Here is a 25913-nt window from a genome sequence, read left to right as displayed (position 1 = left end):
CTAGCTGCTCAGGAGGCTGAGATCTGACAATCCAACTCCAGGCAATCTACAACTAACTACCAAAAAAGCTGGAAGTAGAGCTGTGGCTCAATTTGTAGAGTGCTATCCTAGAACAACAAAAAAAAAGCTCAGGGACAGTGCCCTGCCCTGGAGTTTAAGCCCAAGAACTTGCAACAACAAGAAATAGTAAAAGAAAAAGAAAATACACAAATGATCAATGAGTATATGAAAAGAGGCTTAACACCATGAATCAAAGAAACACAAATATTAAAGTTACAATGAGGTATTACCTCATACCCATTAATATTGTCAATGATTAAAAAAAAGGGAAGGGGTAGAAAAATACACATACTGATGAATCTATGGAGGAATTAGAATCCTGTGCATTGTTGGAAGGAATGTAAACAGATATTCTAAAAAATAAGCATGGAGGCTCCTCAAAATGATCAAGGAAAGCCTATGACATGCTCTGATATGATGAGTCTTCATGATGTTATACTGAACTCAGTATGTCAGTCACAAAAAAAAGCAAATATTGTACTACTCTAGTCATAGACAGTTTCTACTCTTTGAGGAGGGGGAATAAGAATTTAGTGGAAGGGCTGGGAAGATGGCTCAGTGGAAGAGTGCTTGCCTTGCAGGCATGAGGCCCTGGGTTCGATTCCTTAGCACCACATAAGAAGAAAAAGCTGGAAGTAGTGCTGTGGCTCAAGTGGTAAAGCGCCAGCCTTGAGCTGAAGAGCTGAGGGACAGTGCCTAGTTCCCACGACCGACCGACCAAAAAAAAAAAATAGAATTTAGTGGATACAGTTTTCATCCAGCAAGATAAAGTTGTAGCTTCCTTTCTGTTGTACAAACAGTGTGGAGGATAGGGTCAGATCTGTAGTCTTCAAAATGGTTCAAATGGCTTAAAAACCTCTGATAACTATTAACATTATGTGTGTGCTGTATATTTGCAATAAAAAAAGTAGTCTGTGAAATAGAAAAGATTCATAAATGGACCAAGATAATGTTGGTATCAAAATTTGGAGACAGAAGGAAATGATGAGTTTCAGCAAAAGAACTGGACCTGAGAGGAGATGGACTAGGGCTTTGTCTGTTTTCTCCACAAATCACTGCAGTGAACTGTAAGGTTAAGCGTGTAGCGCCATTGTGGAGGTGTACCACCCCCACTGACCAGCGGGGACAGCTGAAATACACTTCTTGAGCCTTTTCAAGGCTTGTTTTCCTCATCTATACTACCATGACAGTATTTCATTCATAACACAGGGTCTCATGTTTGATACGGTGGCTCCAGCAACTGGGGGCCGGGAGGAGGCGGGCAGATGTCCCCAACTAAAAAAGTAAACAGCAAACTTTAATTGGTCGATTGATCAGAATAACTTACCGCTGATTCACAAAAGGGCTGGAAAGTTCTGCAAGTAGGCGAAAATTGGCAATGAACGCCAGCATTCCTTGGGTCTGTATGGTAAATGTAAAACATGGTGTCAAGGCCAAGATTCTTACTGAAATGTTCACATACTTGAGAAATAATTCATATCTCCTAGACATACTGTAATAATCAATATGAACACATCCTACCCATTACTGCTAAAGCAATTTTCTTCTTTATAAGATTTTACAAATGTGCTGAGCATTATAGAGCATTTTAAAGACATACTTGCTGGAAGTGGTGCTGTGGCTCAAGTGGTAGAGAGCCAGTCTTGAGCAAAAAGAGGCTCAGGTTCAAGCCCCAGGACCAGCAAGGAAAAAAAAAAGACACACTCATGTTCATTTTGCATATGTACTGTGAACATGAAAGGACAGGTTTCAGTTCGCTGACTCAGGCTTGATTAATGAACTCTATAATGAACCATTAGTGATGGCATTCTCAAATTACTACAGAAAGAATGATCAAGTGCTAGTGTGAATCTCAAAGTTAAAGAACTTTAAAGTAGTTAAACACCCAATAGGATCCCATTTTTTAAAATCCATTTGTCCAACATATTATTAGTTCTTCATCCTTTTCCTCCCAAAATGGAAGTAAGGAAATAAGGAAATAAAGACCAGTTGATGGACGGTGACTGACACCTGACTAGGGTTTATTGTTGTTGTTGTTTGTTTCCTTCCCTACTGGCATCTCCAGACTTAGGGTCAGGAACCCTTCCCTCTTAGGGTTACAGCTTTGGGTGATCTGTGTCCAACATTCAGCAGCTCAGTGTGCTGTTACAGCTCTGAGCTGCTCCTCAGAGCGGGAACTGGGAACTTTAGGTGGCTTTCAGGAATTCTTCCAGCAGCCATGACTTGCAGCCTGTCCAGTCTCAGTTCTCTACCATTTCTCACTCTATCCCCTCTCTTGGTCCATTATTCCTAGTCTCTGCTTTCCAAGTCCCATCTCTTACTCCTCCCGTCTCTGAAACTACTCTGTTCTTCACCCGGCTAGCTCAGTCCATTCCCCCCAGGATAAGTGATTATTTGGCTGAGGCTTTATTGGGACCCATGCCTCAGCACAGCACCAGGTCTCCTTGACTGCTGCCCTGAAGTGAGAGGAGCCGGCTGCTTACCTAGCTGGCCAGTCATACAACATGCACACTAGCTGCCATGCATGGGGGAAGGCCTCCCTTACCTGAGGTTCTAAGCCAAAACTGAGCAAGATGTTGCAGGAGCTTAGCTCTGTGTGGAATCGTGGGTTGGGGAGGGGTATTAGATCAGATATTCCATATTAAACAGGAAATGCTGAAGCACATTCAAAAATCACACACACACACACACACATACACACACCACTTAACATTATTGCTATGACCAATCCCTAATTCATAATGACTTGTAAATTATATATTTATGCTTCTAGGTAGATTTATTTCTCTAAGAGCTACAGAAATATCAATAAGCTTAATTCATAAGAATTACTTCTGTCAATCTTTGCTTATTAGTATGTAAGAAGTTAAAAGAAAATCAGTAGGAAAAAAAGATTGTTACACATATTATTTGAGGTTTTAAGATACTTTATTGGGTATTGTTAAGCATATTACTTAAGGTTTTAAGACTTTTTTATTGGATAAATAATGAATTACTTAATGTAAGCTTAGTGGAAAACAGAAATCTCCTAGATCTTTTTTTTTTTTTTTTGGCCAGTCCTGGGGCTTGAACACAAGGCTTTGGTGCTATCTGTGAGCTTCTTTTGCTTAAAGCTAGCACTCTACCATTTGAGCCACAGCAACCCTTCAAGCTTTTTCTGAGTAATTTATTGGAAATAAGAGTTACAAGGACTTTCCTGCCCAAGTTGGCTTTGAACTTTGATCCTAATATCTCAGCCTCCTGAGTAGCTAAGATTACAGGTATGAGCCACCAGTGCCCAGCTCTCATTCATTTCTAATAGATCTTAATTTTGCTTTGGTAAGCTATACTAATTAGGTGGTAAAAAAAAAAAACACACACACACACAACAGAAATTTTTACCACTCACACTTGTTTTCCAAATGTACTATAACTCACTATCTACAGGCATAACTTGACCAGGGAGAGGAGGTGATTCCCAAGAAAGAGGAAAAACACCTGAGCATACTAACCAAGCCAGAAGAAATATAGATATGTACAAAAGGATCATGGTTTGTCCTTTAAAATAAGAAAGCAAGGGCCAGGCATGGCAGCCCAGGTCTTTAATCTCACCTATTTGGGTGGCAGAATCAGTTGGCTCCAGGGAGGCCTGGCAAGATGTCACTGAAACCCTCTCTCAAAAACAAGTCATGCTAGGTGCCTGTGCTTCACGCCTGTAATCCTAACCAGGAGGCTGAGATCTGAGAATCACAACTGAAAGTTATCCGAGGAAGGAAAGTCCACGATACTCTTACACCTAAAAAGCTGGAAGTGGAGCTTTGGCTCAATGGTAGAGTACTAACTTTGAGTGGAAAAGCTAAGAGACAGTGCCCAAACCCCAAGTTCAAGCCCCAGGACAAACACTAAGTAAATAAACAAAAATGGATGAATGAATGAATGAATACACAAATAAATGAATGAAAAGTCAGATGTAGTACCCATGCCTATAATCCTCACTATTCTGCATGGTCCCCAGCCTGTCCTTGACAAAAACATTAAGACATTAAAGCACAGACAGGCTCCTTTCCCTTTCCCCATCCTCTTCCAAAAAATATAGCCTGCCATTGTTTTCCTTGGTTATTATGATGCTTTTCTCCAGGGTGAATACTGAATGCCAGGCAAAAAAGATACAGGATTTTTTTAACCTCTCTCTATAGACAAGAAGAAGTTAAGATCTAAATTACTCTGTCAGAGAATTTTTAAACTTTAGCAAATTTAGCAGAGGTACAGAAATAGTGATCAAGATATTATATAATCTAGAAATAACCTATAATAACTTAGATGCAAAGAATCTTGTTATTCATCTTTTCCTTCAGTGTGCCATATATTTCAAACCTACTTCTATTCATCACTGTAAGTTTTATTTAGTACCAATGTCAAAATCATTTAAGAAAAAAAAGTTTAAATAGTTGCAGAATTCTCAAGTCAAAGCACTTTCCAAACACGAACCCTTATACCACAGTAAAAATTTCAGAACTGGCCAGGCACTAGTGGCTCATGCTTGTAATCCTAATTACTCAGGAGGCTGAGATCTGAGGACCACAGTTCAAAGCCAGACCAGGCAGGGAAGTCCATGAGACTCTTATCTCCAATTAACTACCAAAAAAGCCAGAAGTGGCTCAAGTGGTAGAGCACTACCCTTGAGGAAAAAAAAAAAGCTCAGGGACAGTACCCAGACCCTGAGTTCAAGCCCTAGGAACAGCACACATGCACGCACGCACGCGCGCGCACACACACACACACACACACACACACACACACTCACTCACTCACATTTTCAGAACTGTTTACAACCAAGAGTAATAATGATAACTTTTCTAGTGAGCAACAAAAATGCAGAGTTGGAATTTACTGCACCACAGAGAAAATTTCATATATTGAATGAAGAAAAATAAGATCTAAAAATACCACAGAATCTCTCTAACTATAAAACTATAAACATTCTTCATTCCATCTATTTTATTTCTATTTTTCTGCTATGAATAGAATCACAAGATAAATTTATTTCAGACTAAAATAACAGAAGAGGAAGCTATATCAAAACAGCTACTAATTTCTTTTTTTCTGCAAGTTCCAGCGTGCATTTGATTTTTTTTAAGGCATGAAAACCCAAAGGGAAACTAGTATTCATCTCACATAATTGAACATTCAACTTGCCAATTCAGACACTGTTTGCCAAGCCTGTGATTTTAACAGCAAAACAGAACAGCAGTTCATAATGCCCACATTTTAAAATGCTCTGTAAAGTGCTCTCTTACCTTTCATCAAAGTTTGTATAATTCTTTCATAGCCCACTGGTTATTTGTCCAGGGAATATGCTTCTAAATTGTAGCAAGATATTGAACTCAGGATTGTTAATCAGTCTGCATGTCCTCTAAGCAAAAATTCCCAGGAAACAAAATATCTGCATAAGAAGTCTCTAAGACCTCTATAAAACCAGGTTCAATTGATTTAAACTTTTTAAAAAGAGGATGAAAGCAAAGAGTAGAAATCACACACACACACACACACACACACACACACACCCCACACACACATATCTATTGTTTCAGGAAAATAAAGCAAATGTGGATTCTTTACACAAGCACTCACACATTCAAAAAAAGTTTTTAAATATAAATATAAGTGTGAATTATTTAGATTTGTGTCTGAGTGGGTAATATAGAGGGATGTTTTGATACAGCTAATTCTGGCAGAAATGATGGCCAAATCTTCTTTGGATTCATAATCCCCCCATGTGTCAACAAAAACAAAAACAGAAGAATCTGGAATTTTAAAAATCCCCCAAATACTCATAAGTACTCAATAATACAAGGATTTAAAACTACTAAGTTGGAGGGGTGGGGAAGCAAGAGTTTACATACAAGTTTTAAAACAGAAAAAAAAAAACAGAATTGGATACCACATCGATTACTTAAAATTCATAAAGTTCTAGTTTGCTTTCATCACTTACAAAATGTCTATTTTAAGCATGTTGGAATATCTAGGTTAAAAACAATGATTGTAGAGAAATCTAACAAACATGCAAGGAATAGCAACTGCCAGTTTATGAACTCTGTGTGCAATTTTAGACACAGGATTTAATATGCTTTAGTGCCTGAGAGTTGTTTCAAGAATTCTCTCTTAAGTTCTGTTTTTAAGCAGGTGCAGTGTGGCACACCTATAGTCCTAACTAATTGAGAGGCTGAATCAGAAAGATCACTTAAGCCCAGAAGTTTGGGGGTCAACCTGGGCAGCACAGCAAAATTTTGCCTTTTGGGGAGAAAAAAAAACTCCAAAAAAACAAAACAAAACAAAACAAAACCCCCTGAAAACTTCAGTTGTGAAACACTATTGATAAAATCTCTGAGCAAGATTCTCCTAGTGATTAAGCCTACTTAATTTTATTTATGTATGAATTTATATAGAATTAAACAGAAATCATGGACTGAGAAGGAGGCTCAGTGGTAGAGTGCTTGCCTCCCATGCATGAGGCCCTGGGTTCAATTCCTCAGCACTACATAAGCAGAAAAAGCCAGAAATGGCGCTGTGGCTCAAGTACTAGAGTGCTAGCCTTGAGGTGAAGAGCTGAGGGACAGCGCCCAAACCCTGAGTTCAGGCCCCATTACTGACAAAAAATAAATAAAAAATAAAACAGAAATTATATGGATTTTAGACCTCAAAAATATAAAGATATATGTAAACACAAATAGAATATGTGTGTTCCCATATTGAAGGTCAAACTGGTAATGGTATACACGGGAGGGAGAGTCTACGGTGAAACCCCTTTGAACAATTTACAGACAGTTTAACAAAGCAAGGGCTTCGCGGAATGGAAAGAGGAATGGAGGGTGAATAGAGTCCTAAGACTCAATGTGTGTATGTGAAAATGGAAGTAGGAAACAAGATTGGTGGAGGAAGGAAATGTGGGAGGAAGTGAGAATGATGGAAGGATTATCTCTGATCAAGATGCATTGTACGCATTGAAATCCCCTTTTACAACTACTTAAAGATAATAAAAAATTGAAAATATATGTACTGGTCACAGTAAATTATTCCCCCTTTGTATAACCAGTTGAAGATATTACTACTACTAGAAAGAAATCTTTCAGCTTATATAGCTAAATAGGAATTTGTACTTATCTCTCGCTATTAAATGATACATGCATCTAGAAAAGACAAATACCTACAGCTACATACCCAGTGTTTTTGAACAGACACTTGGGGCTGAAGGAGAGGCTCAGGTAGAGCGTCAGCCCAATGAGCAAAAGCTTCAGATACCAAGTTTGAGTCTTGGTCTCTGACAAAAATAAATAAATACAAAAATATATGAATAAATAAAAATAAATACAAACTCAAAGAATAGGGTCATCTGTCTGTCTCTGTTTATGAGTACATATAGACACTCTAATAGAAACACATGTGAAGATAACACCTCACAAGAGTGATCCCTGAATGAATTTGAAGATGGTATGTATAAATTAAGACTTGTACATTGAGTTACATTCACCCCTGAGTTTCTGTTACCCAGTCTGATTGACTAGTAAGGCCACAGGAAATTCTGGCACTCACCAGTACTATGTAGTATGCATACAGTGCTGTACAATGATGAATCACAAAAAATTTGTCACCAATCACTTTCCAATTGAAAAGGATAATCAACAAATCTGTAAAGAGGAAAAAGAAGTAAGACATTACACAGGAAGAAAGCACCATTGGGTCACATGTGTATTTAACTCACCCTCTGGACAGCTCAACACCTCTCACACCAAGGCCACAAAACTTCCTTCTTCCCGCATCCACTCTAGTACCCCTGGTTCTCAGAAGGTATTGGCTTCTGTGCCCTTTGAGCCTGCCTCCCCTCACTGTTTTGTGGCCAAGCCATGGGTATCTTTATACCCTCAGAATTCTAACACAGACCCGGGAATACAGTTTGTAATCAACCTAATATTTGTTGAGGGTATAAATGAATTACTTTGTCCCCAATGCTAAATAAAATAAAATATTACCAAATATAAATAAATTTAAAATAAGCCCAAATTACTGGTATTTGTCACTACAATAATACAAAAAGATTAGTGACAGGCAAAATACAAAATGATCAACTTATTTATAACAAGAGTTACTTAACAAAGGATGCAATGAAATATCAATTCAAAATAGTAAACACAGCAAGGCTGATAACTAGGTGCTAGAGGCATGGCTCAGATGGTAGAGCACTAGTTTTGAGTGAAGTGTAAAACACAGTTCAAGTCTAAGTCCAAAGGAAGAAAAAAAACTGACTATAAAAAAGACAAAGAGTTCAATCTATCAAGTTCCCTTTAAAAGCTTCTCAATCTAAATACTATGATTCAGAAAACAGATCTTGCTCAAAATGTCAACACTCATGTTTTGTTTACCAAATGGTTAAACCTGAAATGTCCACAGGGGAAATAAATGGCTGTCATAGATGAAGACTGAGGCAGGACAGGTTGCATCAGGTCAGAGCTTATAGACTATAGGATTTTTATGGGATCAACCTTTAAAAAATACTAACACAAGCATGAATGTTCAGAAAGAGAAATCAAAACTACAACTTTTCAAGAGAAATCGGATACTCTAATGGTGAAGATCAAGGAGAGTGATATAACATTATCAGTAGCTAAGTACCTGATACCTTTCTCTAAAAATCACTAATTTTTCCTACATATTTGGCTGTACATACTTTTGGGGGACCAATTTATGTAATGATTTTACTTATTTATTTTGCCAATCCAGAGGCTTGAACTCAGGGCCTGGGCACTGTCCCTGAGCTGCTTTTTGCTCTACCACTTGAGCCACGGGACAGGCAAGCACGCTAACCGTTAAGCCTCATTCCTAGCCCTGTAATGATTTTATAACAATGGTCTATAAGAAGAATAAAATGAACTCACTTCTCATTCAAATTGGTTCAAACGTTTGTTTTCAATTCACTCCTTTTGTTTGTGAATTTTTGTGGTTTTTTCGGACTGCCACGTTTTGGGGGATAATCTTTCTCTTTTTTTTTTTTTTTTTTTTTTTGCTGATCTGGGGCTTGAACTCAGGACCTAGGCACTGTCCCTGAGCTGCTTTTGCTCAAGACTAGCACTCTCTCACTTGAGCCACAGCGCCACTTCCAGTTTTTTCTGTTTATGTAGTACTGAGGAATTGAACCCAGGGCTTCATGCATACTAGGCAAGCACTCTACCCCTAAGCCCCATTCCCAGCCCTGGGTATAATCAGTTTTCTTTCACACAGGATTTCCCAAGTGGTTACTCTTCTCTGAACTGACAGCATTCATAACCAGTGCATGTGGTATACTGGCATATTATAAATTCTGAGTAATCCTTATTAATGACACTGTTGTGTCAAATTTCCAAGATGTTCACGAGTGTGTGTGTGTGTGTGTGTCTGTGTCTGTGTGTGTGTGTGTGTACTGACCCTGGGGCTTGCCTGGATGCTGTACCTGAGCTTCCTTGCTCTAGGCTAGTATTCTTCCACTTGAGCCATCACCCTACTTCTGGCTTTTTGGTGGTTCATTGGAGGTAAGAGTCTGATGGATTTTCCCGCAGGTGTTGGCTTTGAACAGCTATCCTCTGATCTCAGTCTCTTGAGTAGCTAGGATTATAAACATAAGCCACCAGCACCAAGCCAGTACTAGGGTTTGAACTCAGGGCTGGCTCAAATGGCACTCTACAACATGAGCCACACCTTTAGTCTGGCATTTTGCTGATTAATTGGAGGTAGACTCTTGGGGATTTATTTGTCCCAACTTGTCTTCAAACCTTGATCCTCCAGGTCTCAGCTAGGACTAAAAATGTGAACTGCAGGTACCCAGCCAGGATTCACTTTTTTAAATTAGGCTACCTGATAATCCAACAGTCTAGTCATTATTTCTCATCAAGATGTATCTCTTTTTATTAATGAGTTACTGGTTTTGACAGAATCTAATTTTCTTTGTTAGAATTCACTTCTTCACATATACCAACTTCAAGTCCTATAAACATCCAAATCATAGATTTCTTATTTTTCTGTGGTTTTTATTAAAATGATCCAAAATGTCACTTCAAATTGTGGTTAGAATGGCACATTCTCAATCTTGGCGGCCTTGTTGTAAAAAGTGCCACTCTGTCCCCATGTAACATGTAAGAAAATATACTAGATGGTAATATGGAGTAGAAGATTCCAGAACATTAACTGATAAGGGCAAAGTTTTGCCAAAATTTTGACTGGTGGAAGACACATCACTGGTATCAACAAGTAAGTACCAGAGTCTAAGGCTTAAACTTCATAGTAATTACACAGGAAAAAAAAAATCTCAGATCATCAGTGAGAATCAGAAAGGTAAAAAGAGTTTCACATTCTACCACCATTGCATGTATTATTGTATTATTGCTTTTGCTGGTCCCATGAATTAACTAAAGGCAAGCAAAGGCTTTGCATCTCCACTTTGATTTTATTTATTTGTTTATTTATTTACTGCCAGTTCCCAGCATTTTAGTTTTCTTTCTAGTCCTGGGGCTTGAACTCAGGGCCTGGCACTGTCCCTGAGCTTCTCTGGCTCAAGGCTAGCACTCTACCACTTGAGCCACAGTGCCACTTACGGCTTTTTTCTCTTTATGTGGTACTGAGGAATCAAACCCAGGGTTTAATGCATGCTAGGCAAGCACTCTACCACTAAGCTACATTCCCAGCCCTTCACCTCCATTTTATACGTGTTTTTGCTCGAAGACACTATCTGCAGTCACCAATGGACTTCTCATAGAATATCCATGCCATGTAATAAATCTCTTACCATGTCTTCTTGGTATTTTGGAGTGAACAGCTGGAACTGACATATCAACTCTGGGGTTTGAGACAGATCTAAAACTCTGATTCATTATTTATCTTGGGACAGGTCCTAAAAGCTACTTCTCAAATAAGCCAAAATAAAAACAAACAGAAAAGAATACAGATACTGTAAATAATCCCATGATCCATTTAATGAGAACTATACAATGTATAACATTATCACATACCAGAAATGAGGTAGCCTGAGGCAGTAGCAATATTCACAATCACATGTTTTGGATCACCCCTGAAAATATTTAAGACAAAATAAAAAGGGTTGGTTGGTTTTCTTTTTAAAGCATATGGGTTATAGATGACCAGTGCACCTTTTCTACTGAGATTTAAGTACAATAAAAATGCTTTCTTTGATTTTCAAATGGTAAAGCTGTTGTTTTCAAACATAAATCGCAAAGCACCAGCCTCCATTTAATTGAGCCATGATGCCTCCTGGCTAGTAGAAGACAGATGCTGTTCCAGAATAATATAAACCCACGTCCCCTGAGGAAATCTAGTAACTTCTCATCTGAGATGAATTGTTAGCGATCTGCTGCCCATAGTGGACATGAAGTTTCTACTCTAGCCTGAGCAAGTTTCCAAAATCTCCTTGATGATAAATCAGAAACTCTTGGAATTAAAATAAGCTGAGATCCTTTAAAAGCATTTAAAGCCAAACCATACTGAGGTCCCAATATTTAAAAAAAAAAAAAGAGGCCTCTTGAAGGTGGCTGAGAGAACACAATGCATTGATGAACCAAAGTTAAAACTGCCCCACAACTTCCAAATCCAAAAGCAGAGTAGAGGGTTTGCTTTGTGTGAAATGAGAAGGAATCATCCTACCACATATGGTGTTTCCATAGATCCAGAAGATGACTAAGAGCTCCATCCATCTGCATCTGACTTCTCAATCCTATCCTGTCAGAGAACTGTGCAAGCTGAGAGACTACTTCTAACTGCATGAATCAACTATTTCTTTATACACACACAACTATGCTAAAGATGTTATTTAAAAACTGTAAATGTACCAGATACTGGTGGCTTACGCCTGTAATCCTAGCTACTCAGGAGACTAAGATCTGAGGATTGTAGTTCAAAATCAGAAAGTCCATGAGACTCTTACCTACAAGAACTCTGGAAGTGAAGCTGTGGCTTAAAGTGGTAGAGCACTATCCTTGAGCAAAAAGAGCTCAGGGACAGTGCCCAAGTCCTGAGCTCAAGTCCCACGACCAACCAAAAAAAGACTATGTATTCTATGATTTGTAAAAGGACTCCAATAGAATTGTAAGTACCAAAGGTTTTTATTCTTTATTCTGAACTAAACTCACCATGGGAAACCATGTACCCCATTTTTGATTTTCAAAGCAATCTAGATCGTCATCCTCACTCAAGGATTTTCCATTATCACACAATTAGGAAAATGGTTAGAAGAGGAGAGCCCTGCTCTTTTGACCCCTACACACATCAAGATGGCACAATTTCTTACCACTCAACAACATCCTATGCTTGATTAATAATACTTGTGGAAATAGCCCAAAATGAAACTGATAGTGGAAGCAATGGAAATAAACAAGGGCTTTTTTAAATATAAATTTTGTTCTGCAAATATAACCCAAGAAATGTGGACTTGAAATAAATCATGGCATGAAATACACACCCACACCCACACACCTAATATATCAGATTAAATCTTAATAAAACAATATGGACTAATGAGTCCAATCTTGGTGCAACATTTACTTCATAAGAAAACTGGTTCTGCCAATAGAAGTAAAGAAAATTTAAGCTAGGTATTACTTAAGGAGATGATATAAAAGTCTGGTCAAAGAACTAAATGTACTAAATTGGATCCCTTTTGAAAAATATCCTCTTTGTGAAATGTATCAATCAGTATGATTCTAATGAGAATAGCTTCACACTTACAACCAAACCCTAGCAGACCAATAATAATAGTTACGTTGTCTTCTAACCTACAAAGCTCATAACTACCATTCCACTCCTTCCAACACAGTACCTCTTCTTGTAAACTAAGCTGACCTAAGCCATAATGTTGAATGTGTCTTTGGAATGACATTTGATATTTTGTGTGTGTGCCAGTCCTGAGGTTTGAAATCAGGGCCTGGGCAATGTTCCTGAGTTTTTGTGCTCAAGGCTCATGCTCTACCACTTTGACCTACCACATCGCATTCCAGCTTTTTGGTAGTTAACTGTAGATAAGAGTGTCATGGACTTTCCTGCGTAGGCTGACTTCAAACTGTGATACTCAGAGCTCAGCCTCCTGAGTAGCTAGGATTATAGATGTGAGCTACTGATGCCTGGCTGGAATGACATTTTAAATTTGTCAAAAAGACTCATACTTTATCTTACTACTGCCAAATTGAATCATTACTACTGCTCCTCATCTGGCACTAATCTCACAAAGCCACTTTTAATTCCCATTTCATTTCTTTGGTATTGAACAACAGATCGAACATAAATTTGAAGACAAAGACTTTAGTAGGTTTTATTCCAAGCTGACCATCCCATGTCAAATATAAGTCAGTTTGGCAAAATCAGTGTTCATCTCTTCACCATATTTTCCTTTTTTGAAAACAATCCTTTGGGCTGGGAAGGTGGCTCAGTGGTAGAGCACTTGCCTTGCATGCTTGAGGCCCTGGGTTCGATTCCTCAGCACCACATAAGCAAAAAGAAAAAGCCGGAAGTGGCACTGTGGCTCAAGTGGTAGAGTGCTAGCCTTGAGCTGAAGAGCTGAGGGACAGCACCCAGGCTCAGAGTTCAGGCCCACAACTGGACCCCCCCCCCCAAAAAAAAAGAAAACAATTCTTAAAACTAAAGCAAAACTACCCACCCCCATTATTGGCATTCAAAGCTAAAACCATTTTAACGTACTTTGCTGGAATATATGAGAACACCAGCAATTTAATAAAACATACACCATAAATACATTTCCTGTTTTAAAATAAATGACCCTCATTAATAATTAAGAGCAAACAATAAATCTAAATGACTATGTTAGAAAAGAGCTTACCAAAGTGGATCCGCTATAGTAGCTTCATCAAAGAGGAAAAGGTAGAGGCCAAAAGTCCCAACCACCAAAGAATGGCATGTAGATACTACCCTGAAATGAAAAAAGAAAAAAAAAAAAAGAAATGTAGGTAAACACTTCATGTCCCTTGCAATAAACTTTCATTCTTGTAAGCCAGTTAACATTCTGAAGTTGCACCTTAGAACATTCAAACATAAGAGCGCATGGAAAACTGACACAGAGTAGGCATTTAGAAATGGGGGCCAGGAGCCTTGCTTCACTTGGGATAGAGTATCAGGAATTCCAAGGTCTGCCATTTCATGACTCATCAGTGCTTGGGCTAAGATTCTAAAGCAGACGCAGCACACAGGATTGTGTAGTTATGAGCACCTCTTGGAAGTGAAGGGGTAGCTCAAGGGATAGGGTACCAGCCTTGAGGAAACAACAACAACAAAAAAAAACTCTGGGTCAGTGTTTAGGCCCTTAGTTCAAGCCTAGGACTGGGGGACAAGGAGGGGTATGGTCTCAACAAACTGATGACAGTGAAAGGGCTACTGCCCTGCCCCTCCAAGTTACATACCGAATGATCTCACTGCAGGATGAGTTCCCTGCTCCAATCAGGTGGGAAAGACATTTACTTCCAAATCTTCCACATCAATCAACTCTCTCTATAGAGAGGTTTTTTGTTTTTGGTGGTTTTTTGGTGCTAGTCTTGGGGCTTGAACTCAGGGGCCTGGGCTGTCCCTAAGCTCTTTTTCCTTAAGTCTAGTACTATACCACTTGACCCACAGCTCCAGTTCTGTGGTTTTTAGTGTTTCATTGGAGATAGGCATCTCGCTTTCCTATCTGGGCTGGCTTTGTACCTGGTGCCTCAGATCCCAGGCCTCCTGAGTAGCTAGGATTACAGATGTGAGCCACTGGCACTCAGCCTATTTCTCACATCTTTATTTAGAAGTTTGCAAGTATGGGCTAGGAATATGGCTTAGTGGTTGAGTGCTTTGCTAGCATGCATGAAGTCCTGGGATCTATTCCTTAGTACCACATAAACAGAAAAGCCGGAAGTGGTACTTTGGTTCAAGTGGTAGAGTGCTAGCCCTGAGCCAAAGAAGCTCAGGGAGCACTGCCCAGGCCCTGAGTTCAAGCCACAGCACTGGCCCCAAAAAAAAACAAAAACAAAAAACAAAAGCATATATATAATATATATATATATACATATATATATATAATATTTTAATATATATAATATTAAAAAAAATAATTTAGTCCACAAAAGTAGTTTTTAAAGACAGCTACATGCCTATGTTTTTACCTTGAGTTCCATTCAATCTTCTTTTCGTTGCTTAGATTATTATAACCTGAAGAAACCTTTGCTGAAAACCTATGACTTACAAAATGGAAAAGCAACTGAAAGGTGAAAAAACTGGTACACACAATGCTGAAAACCATGTGGTTGTTGTTGTCCATATTTCTTTAACCTGTTAAGAGAAATGGTACTGTAAGTTACTAGTTCTTTAAAGAGCACATATTCCTATTTTATAGTAGTTTTGAAAATTAGCACAAATTAGGAGAAGAAACCCTAAGAATTGGAAATCTTTCATGCTTTTCAACCTTACCATTTATTTGTTATATAACTTATTTTTGTATTTAAAATAAAAAACTTTGATTTTTAAAGATTTGTGAATTGTAGAATGTATTTAAAATGATCTCTAAGTCTTAGAGTTCAACATTAAAAATGAAGATATTATTTTAATAATATATTTAATTATATTTAAGACAAATCCCCTTATTTCCACTATTTCCTCATCTATAAATTGGAGAGTCAGATAATTTCTAAGTACCAATTAAGTTTAAAGTACTAGAACATCACCTATATTAAAAAAAACAGAAAATTATATAATAAAAATTAGTTATACAGTGGTGCAAACCACATTTAAAACAAAATTAAAATAATAATAACAATAATGGTCTTAGAAATAAACACCATATGTTGGTGGGAATGTAAATTACACAGTATGGAGATTCCTCAAAAAAATTAAAAATAAGCATCAATGACTCATGCTTATAATCCTAGCTACTTAGGAGTCTGAGATCTGAGGATCACAGCTAAGCTAGTCCTAGAAAGTCTATGAGACTCTGCTCTTCTAATTCATCACCCAACAAGCCAGAAGTGGAGTTGTAGCTCACTTGGGAGAACTCCAAACTTGAGCCAAAAGGCTAAGAGACAGTGCCCAGGCCTTGAGTTCAAGCCCCAGTACCAGAAGACACACATACACAACCAAAAATTACCTAATCTAAAAACAGAACTCCCCTATGATCTAGTGATAGCACTCTTGGGTATTTATCCAAATAATTACAAGCCAACATATATAATAAACTCTTGCATAACCAAGTTTATGGTTGAAATATTCACCGTAGCTAGGTTATGAAAACAGCTCTAATGCTCTACAACTGACAAATGAAACATGTACATATACACACATGCATGGGCATGAATTATTCTTAAGAAAGAATATCTGGCCAGGCACTAGTGGCTCACGCCTGTAATCCTAGCTACTCAGGAGGCTGAGATCTGAGGATCGCGGTTCAAAGCCAGCCCAGGCAGGAGAGACCTTGAGACTCCTATCTCCAATAAACCACCAGAAAACCGGAAGTGGCACTGTAGCTCAAGTGGTAGAGTGCTCGCCTTGAGCTGAAGAGCTGAGGGACAGCGCCCAAGCCCAGAGTTCAAGCCCCACGACCAACAAAAAAAAAAAAAAAAAAAAGAATATCTGTCCAAAACAGAAATGTACTCTTTACCTGACTTATGTAACTGCAACTTCTCTGTACATCATAACAATATTTTTTAAAAGAAAGAAATGTTACGTCATTTACAGAGAAATGGAAAGACCTGAAGAAAGATTATATTAAATGAAGTCAGGCTCAGAGAGACAAAGGGCTCATGTTTTCTCTCAAATATGGAAATCAGACCTAAAAATAAACATATATAACACACACATATATAAACCCACAAATACACATGTGTGTGGATATATAACCAGTATAAACAGAATACCAGTACACTGAGGGAAGTAGGTTTAAGGTAATGATTGGTGAATTAATGGAGAGAGGAGTAATGGATGAATACAGTCATAATACTCAATATGCATATGTGAAAATGGAACTAGAAAACTTGAGGTTGAGGATAGATAGGAGAAGGATGATGGGAAGGGTGACACTGATCAAGATGTGTAGTACTCATAAATTGATATGGTGAAATTAAACCTCCTTCTATAACTAAAGATTTAAAAAAGAAAGAATCATATCATTATCTAAAACTACTATTTCACATTTTCCCCTTCGGCCAAAAGGTCTCTATACCTTTTCATCTCTATTTAAAAATTTTTTTAAGAACTATAGATTTTTCCAGGCACTGGTGGCTCAATCCTGTAATCCTACCTACTCAGGAGGCTGAGATCTGTTCTAAGCCAGCTTAGAAAGTCTGTGAGACTCTTAGCTCCAATTAACCACCAAAAAGCCAGAAGTGGAGATGTGGCTCAAGTGGTAGAGCACTATCCTTGAGTAAAGTTAACTCAGGAGCAACTCCCAGACCCTAATTCCAAGCTCCAGGATGCACACAATAAGTAAATAAAAAAAAACTTACAAATTTTAAGGAGTTAAAGTATAATAATATGCTTATACACACACTCAAAGTCTGTTTTCTATCTTATTGAGCTGAAAACTTTATTTGGCTACTAAAAATCTCAAGAACATTCAGGTGTTAAAAAGCCACCAAAGCATTTGTTCATATCCAGCAAATGTAGCATTTTTCTGGCTCTATTTCTCTACTACAGCTGATCCTCAAATGATCGGAGGAAACAAATCAATACACATTTCCAGCTGCCTAATGTGAAGAAATAAAGTCACTTACTGAAACTGACTCACTGGAGAAAATCCAAGTCATTGGCTGCACTAGTAAATGCAATACCTCACTTCATTCCCTTCCAGCCAGGATGTCATAATGAGCATCAATCTCCCACAGGGCCCCCATGATAGAGTTCAGATGTCTGTAATGAATTCTTCCTTTCCATCCCCCTTTTTTGAGGGGTACGTGTACTTGGTAAAATTATTGATACTGCAATTCTTCTCTGTGAGACTCCATTAATTTCAATTCTCCTTTACTTCTTTGGGTTCAACATGTGTTTATGGGGTAATTAAATAAATATTTAATTTAGTCTAGGCTTCATATTAACCAAACAATACATAAAAGTAAGCTTTGTACATATATTGGACATCATTATAATCTGCTAAGTGATGTAAAAAAGGAAAGTGATTTCTAAGATGAAAGCAAATAGGGATGTGGAGGCCAGGTGGACAGATCATTGAAGAAAATGGAATCAGTAATGACAAGAGAGCTAGGATGATTTGTCCTGAAGGCTACACATGCTTTCTGCTGATGTTAGAGCATGGATAGGCAAGGGCTATTCAGGCTCTTTTGTTCAAATTCAATGTGTACACACATGAGCTTTTTGTTTTCAGAAGCTCTCATGAAACATGAATATCATACACGGCATTATCCAGTTAAGGAATGGTTAGTTTAATACATTAAAAAACACTCTAACAATTGTCAGTTACAAAAAGAAGTACCACCCCTCCCCCAATAGGTTGATAATCTCCCCTTGCAAAAATGTTTGATTTGAAACTAAATAAAGAGGCTCAGATATTCACCCTGTAGTTTTTATTACAGGCTGGGCAGGGAGAGCCATTTAAATTCCTCTTCCATCAGCCTTGCTTCTTAATAAGTAGCTGCTTGCCTAACCAAAGCCAAGACCAAGACTTTTTTTTTACACAAATTCCCCCAGATAGGACAGCTTAAGTGGAGACTCATTAGGGGCTAGCAAGGGGCAGAAGGCTGGGACTTACTAGCTGTCCTAGAAAGGAGTGGCTGAAACAGACATGGAATACCTCAAGAGTGTCTACAATATCATTACCCCATCCCTGGTTCACAGGAATGATGGACACCAGAGAAACTTCCAGAGGCCTACTGAACACACTGATGACTGTCCTTGTTCCAAGACAGCAAACAGCCACTGAAGCTGGTGTCTTAGAAGGAAAAAAGCATGAAGACATTGGAAGTACACATCTCTATCAGGAAAGCCCTCCTCTTCCAGAAAGACACTCCCACCCAGAGACAAGGTCCTCAAACACAGCACAACCAACATGTAGTTGTCACTTTAGCCAACAGCCCATCCAACAACTGTCACTTGTCTACCAAATACCAAGTTCTGCTGGTGTTTGGAAGACACATTTATAAGCTAAGAGATTAAAGGAACCCATTTAACATGTCTGGGATGCTAAAGAGAATAAATGGAGTCCTCTCGAGAGATGACAGTGAAGATGACACATAAACAGTGAGGAGATAGCCAATGGAATTCAAGGTGAAGCAAGGAGTCTATCTTTTTTGTTGAAATCCCAAGATGCTTTGAGGTAGAGGCTAGAAAAACTCAGTTCTGCTAGGAGTTTAGAGCCAACTTCCACAACCCAACCAACATCTGGGACTCCCATTTCCTCCAGTCTATTATTCCTTTGTAAGTATATGGTTCCTTGGGACTTTGAGAATCACCAGTGAGAATACCAGACATAGCCTGCATCACTCCCCACCCCCCACCCCCATCTCCAACTCCACTGTGATACCAGATAGGAGTTAGCAGTAAAAATTCTTAATGGAGTAGAAGTGGGAGAGAGGTCTATGTGTGTGTTGTTTGCTTTTTGTTTGTTTTTTGACAGTCTTGGGGCTTGAACTCAGGGTCTGGGCACTGTCCTTGAGCTTCTTTGGCTCAAAGCTAGCACTCTACCACTTGAGCCACAGTACCACTTCCGGCTTTTTCTGTGTATGTGGTACTGAGGAAGGGAACCCAAGGGCTTCATGCATGCTAGGCAAGCACTCCACCACTAAGCCACATTCCCAGCTTCTGTGTTTGTTTTAAATGCCAGCAGGGAAAAGGGAAGCTGAGAAGAAAGCCTCACTCACACTCAGCATTTCCCTTTTCCATCCCTAGTAGGTTGCCTTTCCTATTTCCCAACTGATTCTAAATATGTGTTCACTAATAGCAAATCTCCATTTCTCCCCCTTCTTGTAGCAGATGAGGTTTCTTCCCATTTCACCAAGTAAATGAATGCTATGAAACATCAACTCCCGTAACAGGGCATTGTTAAGGACAATCACCACAACATGGAGTCTCTTCTTGGTGCTCTGCGGGTTCTGCCTGACTATATAGCCCACTCTCTCAACAATGCTTATGTTGTGTACAATCAACATAAACTTACAGCTGCCCCCCCCCCTACATACACAGTACACCAGGACTGGGTAGACAGCTGGCCTCTGAATGGTTCCATATGGGCATTCCGGAAGCCCTTGCAGGTTCTATCTGGTCCAAGATGAACGAAATGCATAACCATCCCTTCTTCCATGGCTCCCAATCTCAGTGACTGACACTGCCATTCACAGTATCTCCCAAGCTAGAACAGCTCAGCCCTGTCCCTTCTTCCCACACAGCAATGACTGGCAAATTCTGGCAGATTGGAGAATGCCAAATAAAGGGTAACTTAATTCTAGTCTCACCTCTCATGATAGACTAATACAAAGAAATATGACTGGGGAAGAAAATTTGGCAAATACAGGGTAGATCAATGATCTGAAGTAGACCTGAGACATTATCTCCTCCTACCACTTGATAAATTCTTCTCTTCTTGATCCTGTTTTATAAAAACATTTTTACAAATATTTGTATGTCAACTGCATTCTATATATAACAGAGCTGGGAAGAGAGATGATATACTGAATTAACAGAGTCAAGTTTCAGAATTGTCCTCATTGATAATTCACTAGAATAATGAATCTAGTCACAAAGACAAAATATAATGGGGATAAACTTTTCAATGATAACACTTAAGTACAGGATTTACATAATAGCATGCACATACACATACACACACAACCTTAACATTGTAAGTAACACAACTCAATGAGATGACAAATATATATGATGCCAGATACAAAAGATATAAAACACAGAAAAAGAAATTAGGCAAGGCAAAGTATGCCTTTTGATCAAGATAAGAGCCAGCCTCATTTAATTCAGAATGAATCACATATTAACACACCCTTAAGGTAGTATAAATAAAACATTTTTTCAGAAAGCATACCATATTATAAAGATGTATTAAAGAGCTAAGAAATATCAGCTTGAAGGAAAAAAATTTTTCTTAGAAAGTACTTGAGCAGCTGGGCGCAGGTGGCTCATGCCTGTAATCCTAGCTACTCAAGAGGCTGAGATCTGAGGATAATGGCCCAAAGCAGCCCAGGCAGGAAAGACCATGAGACTCTAATCTCCAATTAACCACCAGAAAACCAGAAGTGGTGTTATGGTTCAAAGTGGTAGGGTGCTAGCCTTGAGCAAAAAAGCTCAGGGACAGCATCCAGGTCCTTAGTTGAAGCCCCATGGCTGATGGGGAAAAAAAAGTACTTGAATGGCATCTTTGAACATTTAAAAAACACTCAATGTAAAATGAGAGGAAAAACTTGTCATTAGTCATAATAGCATAATTAGGCAAAACCTATAATAAGGGGAGAGTTGAGATTGATTAAAGAACCAACTATTTTCTTACAATGTAGAAATGGCCAAGTATTATTCACCGTGGATGTGGAGAAGGACTGCTAGAAGGATGGTCAGGAAGAATGAGCCATAGGCTGACCTTCAAAGTGCTAAGAGAAAGTCTGATTCCAAGACTGAGCTGAAATTTACTATTTTTTTTTCTTTTGGGTTGGTCAAGGGGCCTAAACTCTGGGCCTGAGCACTGACCCTCAGCTCTTCAGCTCAAGGCTAGCACTCTACCACTTGAGCCACAGTGCCACTTCCAGCCTTTTCTGCTTATTTGGTGCTGAGGAATCAAACCCAGGGCCTCATGTATGGAAGGCAAGCGCTCTACTGCTGAGCCACCTCCATAGCCCTGAATTTTACTATCTAAAAAGAGGATTTTAACCACATTGATTTCTCAGCACTCTGTCGCTTGCATTCAACAGTTAACATTTCACCTGTAAGGAAATGGTATGTACATGTAACATAATGGGAAGTGCAGAGGCACCAAGTCTTGAGATGGAATCAAGACCCAAGTGTGAGCCAAACAACCTCACTTCCTGGGTGGAAACTCAGTGTCCTCTTCCTACACTGAAGATAGCCTAAGTACCAGCCTGACTGCTGTTGTGGAGGAATACATGATATCATGTTCAGGGGACACAAGGACAGTATTGAGGGAATGGGTCACACTCATCCTACCTGCTTCCAATACTGTCTGTCTCTGGAAGCATGGAGCTCGAGACATCTCTGGGCCTATTGCTACTGCAGCCTGGAGAGTCTAGGCCATTTCATAATTCTGTGTTTCTACTTACCTCCTCCACCATCTGAGGGGTTATGTCATGACCCAAAGTTCTTTCCAGCCATCTGTCCCAGCCCATTGTCCCCTGTACTTCCCAGCCCCTTCCACCAAGCTCCCTAGAACTGCTTTCTCAGCCAGGTACTGGTGGCTCACACCTGTCATTCTAGCTACTCAGAAGGCTGATCTAAGCATCATGGTTTGAAGCCAGTCCAGGTAAGTCTGTGACATTCTGATCTTCAGTTACCAAAAAGAAAAGCCGAAAATGGAGCTTGGCTCAAGGAGTAGAATGGAAAGAGCATGAACCTTGAGGGAAAAAAAAAAAGCTCAAGGACAGTACTCAGGCTCTGAGTTCAAGCCCCAGGACTGGCACACACACAGAACAGTGCTATCTCTTTGGCCTCTCTTAGGCACACTCTGAAAACACCATCTTCTGCACACTTTTCAGGGGGAGGCCACTGAGCCTGACACCTCAGTACCTCAGTCAGGAGACATTCCAATAACCTTCCGTCGCCTCCTCGAGCCTTACTCCTCCCCCACCCACTGTCTATTACAGACCCGTATCCCTTTTGGTCTTCCATTTGTTCCCCCTCTTAATTTGTCTCTTATTCTAACCTCCCAATCAATCAAAAAGATCAGCCCCAGCTCACCAGTGTCCCAAAGTTCAAAGTAACTCAAGTGACTTCCTATTATTTTCATGGAACAGTACCTTGTCCTTCCCTGCCCCTCCCAATCACCCACAGATCTTCACGAGGGCCTAACCCATCGCTTCTCCATCTCCAAAATAACATCTCAGGTATTCCTTTGTTGAACACCGCTTCCTTGCTCAATGTCATAACAGTAAGGAATCCACTGACCTCTCAGCGTCCCCCTGAAGCATTAGCCTTTCCACTCTTTAAAGAAAAATGTCTCTCTTTAATCAGCTTAGATCCTAGAGTCATCATTTCCCTAAGGCTCTTACTAACCTCATCTGTTGCCAAGAGCTGGCAAAACCCAAGGCGTGGATGTGTCCAACTATTTACTCAACAATGAGCCCCGAACAATCAGAGCACTGTTCAAGAGAGTCATACACAGGAAGGGATTGAAGTTGGTGAGCATGAAATTATACAGGGATCAAACAGCCTTCTCTACTCTCTGGGCTAAAACCACACAGCCTTGGCCAACCAATCCTCTCATATTTCACAGTAAAATTTCCAAACCGTCCCAACTTTTTTCAAGCTTCCAATCATCTAGCCCCATTCTACTCGACCAAAAAAAAAAAAAAATCAAAACACATGAAAATTTTCTGGATCTTACCACCAACTACACAAACCACCAGCACTAAACCAGCCTTTTTTCACTTGGGTTCCATCCTTTTTAGCGATTTGGGGAACCTTTTCTCACAAGCATCCTTTATTTTCTCCTCAACTGTCTCTGTTAGTTTATTTATTTATATTTTTTTGTCGATCATGAAACTTGAACGCAGGGCCTGAGAGATGTCCCTGGGCTCTTTTACTCAAGGCAAGCGCTCTATCACTTTGAGCCACAGTGCCACTTCCAGTTTTCTGGTGGTTAACTGGAGATAAGAGTCTCATGGCCTTTCCTTCCTGAGCTGGCTTTGAACCACAACCCTCAATCTTAGCCTCCTTAGTTACAGGTGTGAGCCACCAGCACCTGGCTTCTTCTCACTTCTGAGTATGTGTTCTTTCATTCCCTCCACTCCTTCACAAAAATGTAACATGATTTTGTTCATACTCTGTCATCATTCATTTCCAACTCATTCCATCCTCTTCTCCATCCCTCTCCTGAACTAATCATTGCCAAGGTCAACGACAGCTCCTCCTACTGGACAGTTCTGCTATTGTCTGCCTTCCTGGACACTTCTTCCTTGCAACACTTTCTTAGTGAGCTTCCCTCACCTCATACTTCCTTGACCTCACCACTAAAGAGAGCATTTCCTAAGGCTCCAGACCACCTGCTCCCTTTCTTGCCTTCTTATGTGATTTCAGTCATCTCTGGAGCTTTGGTTATCAATTACATGAAGGGAAAAAAATCAAGTTTAAATATCTATTCCAAACTCTATATGGAGCTCTGGACATATTTAGCTAACTTGTCATTTTGACACAGTGTCTCAAAAGCATCTCAAACAAAGCTCACAACCAGCCACATCTGATTCTTCATTTCAGCAAATGGTGTCACCATACATCCAAATCTGACAGAGGGAAACCAGGAGTCCTCCCTGAGAACTTGTTCTCTACACCTTGCTAAAACTCTGTCCCTGCCTCCAATCTACCACCAAGTCCTACAGATTTCAAGTCTCAAATTGCTTTCACAATTCATGTATATCTCACACTACTCTATCACTTTCCCAGAATGGCTCCAGACTGGCTTCCTTAGTGTGCAGAACAGGACTGAAAGGCTCCAAGAGAATCTTAGGAGAGGATGCGCCCCCCCCCCCACCAAAACACATTACCTCCTTACCTACTGTCAACTTACAGTCATTAATGTTCCCCAGTACTCTCCCAAAGACTTCACCTTCTTCAGCCTCAACTGGTCCTTGCCTCTCTTGCTGCATTCTAGCCATGTGGCCTTCTCTCTGTTCCTTGGGGACCTGGTGTTCCCTCCCTGCAGGAGGCCTTGCAATTCCTATTTCCCACTCTCATGCCTTCCCCCTCACCTTAACTCCCATGCTTCTTCACCCCTCAGGATAATCCTTTCGTCCTCAGGGAGGCTTTCTCTGAGCTCTGCCAACAGGTCACTTCCCCCATTATCGCCTCTAATCCTAGCTACTTACAAAGGCTGAAATCTAAGGATTGTGGTTTGAAGTCAGCCCAGGCAGGAAAAGTCTATGAGACTCCTATCTCCAATTAACTACCCAAAAGTCAGAAGTGGAGCTGTGGATTAAGTGGTAGAGCACTAGCCTTGAGTATGAAAGGTCAGGATCAGCACCCAAGCCCAGAGTTCAAGACTTAGGAGTAACACACACGTGCGTGCGTGCACACGTGCGTGCGCGCACACGCGCGCACACACACACACACACACAAAGACATTCCTATTCTGACATATACTTTCCACTCTGCTAGCACCTCATCAATCACTGGGCCTTTATTGTTACATCAATAGAATATTGAAAATATTTCTAAATTTCTAAATTCTCAGCCCTACTTTTTTTTTTTTGGTAGGTTGTGGGACCTGAACTCTGGGCCTGGGTGCTGCCCCTCAGCTCTTCAGCTCAAGGCTAGCTCTCCGCCACTTGAGCCACAGCCCCACTTCTGGCTTTTTCTGCTTATGTGGTGCTGAGGAATTGAACCTAGGGCCTCATGCATGCAAGGCAAGCAATCTACCACTGAGCCACCTTCCCAGACCCATCAGCCCTATTTTTAAAGCAAGAAAGTACTTTGCCCTCAAAAAGGTTCTTACCTCCAAATATGTCCATAAGCAAAGTGTACCAACATTACAAATGAATTAATATTAAATGCAGTATCCATTCCATACTCCCTACAATATATAAATGTATTCAAAAGTTTCATAGGTATGAATACATAATAATCTGTACTTGGCCATTCTTACCAACTATGGGGAACACTTTTACTTATCTTTATCAATGGCCCTAACATTCTAT

The 25913-nt window shown here is 39.7% G+C and overlaps 1 protein-coding gene across 9 annotated transcripts in view; it reads right to left on the bottom strand.

Moving 5' to 3' along the window:
• Nucleotides 1-25913, bottom strand: part of Tlcd4 (TLC domain containing 4) — a 75347-nt gene that overhangs the window by 11280 nt on the left and 38154 nt on the right. For all 9 annotated transcript variants that reach the window (XR_011368793.1, XM_070007717.1, XM_070007725.1 and 6 more), the window contains 5 exons: nt 15213-15378; nt 13907-13996; nt 11073-11131; nt 7630-7724; nt 1388-1461 (listed from right to left, as the gene is read on the bottom strand). Coding sequence is in view for 8 of the 9 variants with exons in the window: in XM_070007717.1 (XP_069863818.1) it covers nt 1388-1461; nt 7630-7724; nt 11073-11131; nt 13907-13996; nt 15213-15367 (473 nt within the window). In the remaining variant the exon portion in view is untranslated. The remainder of the gene's footprint in view (nt 1-1387; nt 1462-7629; nt 7725-11072; nt 11132-13906; nt 13997-15212; nt 15379-25913) is intronic.

Source organism: Dipodomys merriami, unplaced genomic scaffold, assembly GCF_024711535.1.
Source record: "Dipodomys merriami isolate MVZ:Mamm:240054 unplaced genomic scaffold, mDipMer1.0.p SCAF_7, whole genome shotgun sequence".
Lineage (NCBI taxonomy): Eukaryota > Metazoa > Chordata > Mammalia > Rodentia > Heteromyidae > Dipodomys > Dipodomys merriami.
The sequence above is the reverse complement of the archived record's forward strand: the minus strand, read 5'-3'. Positions and strand labels throughout refer to the sequence as shown.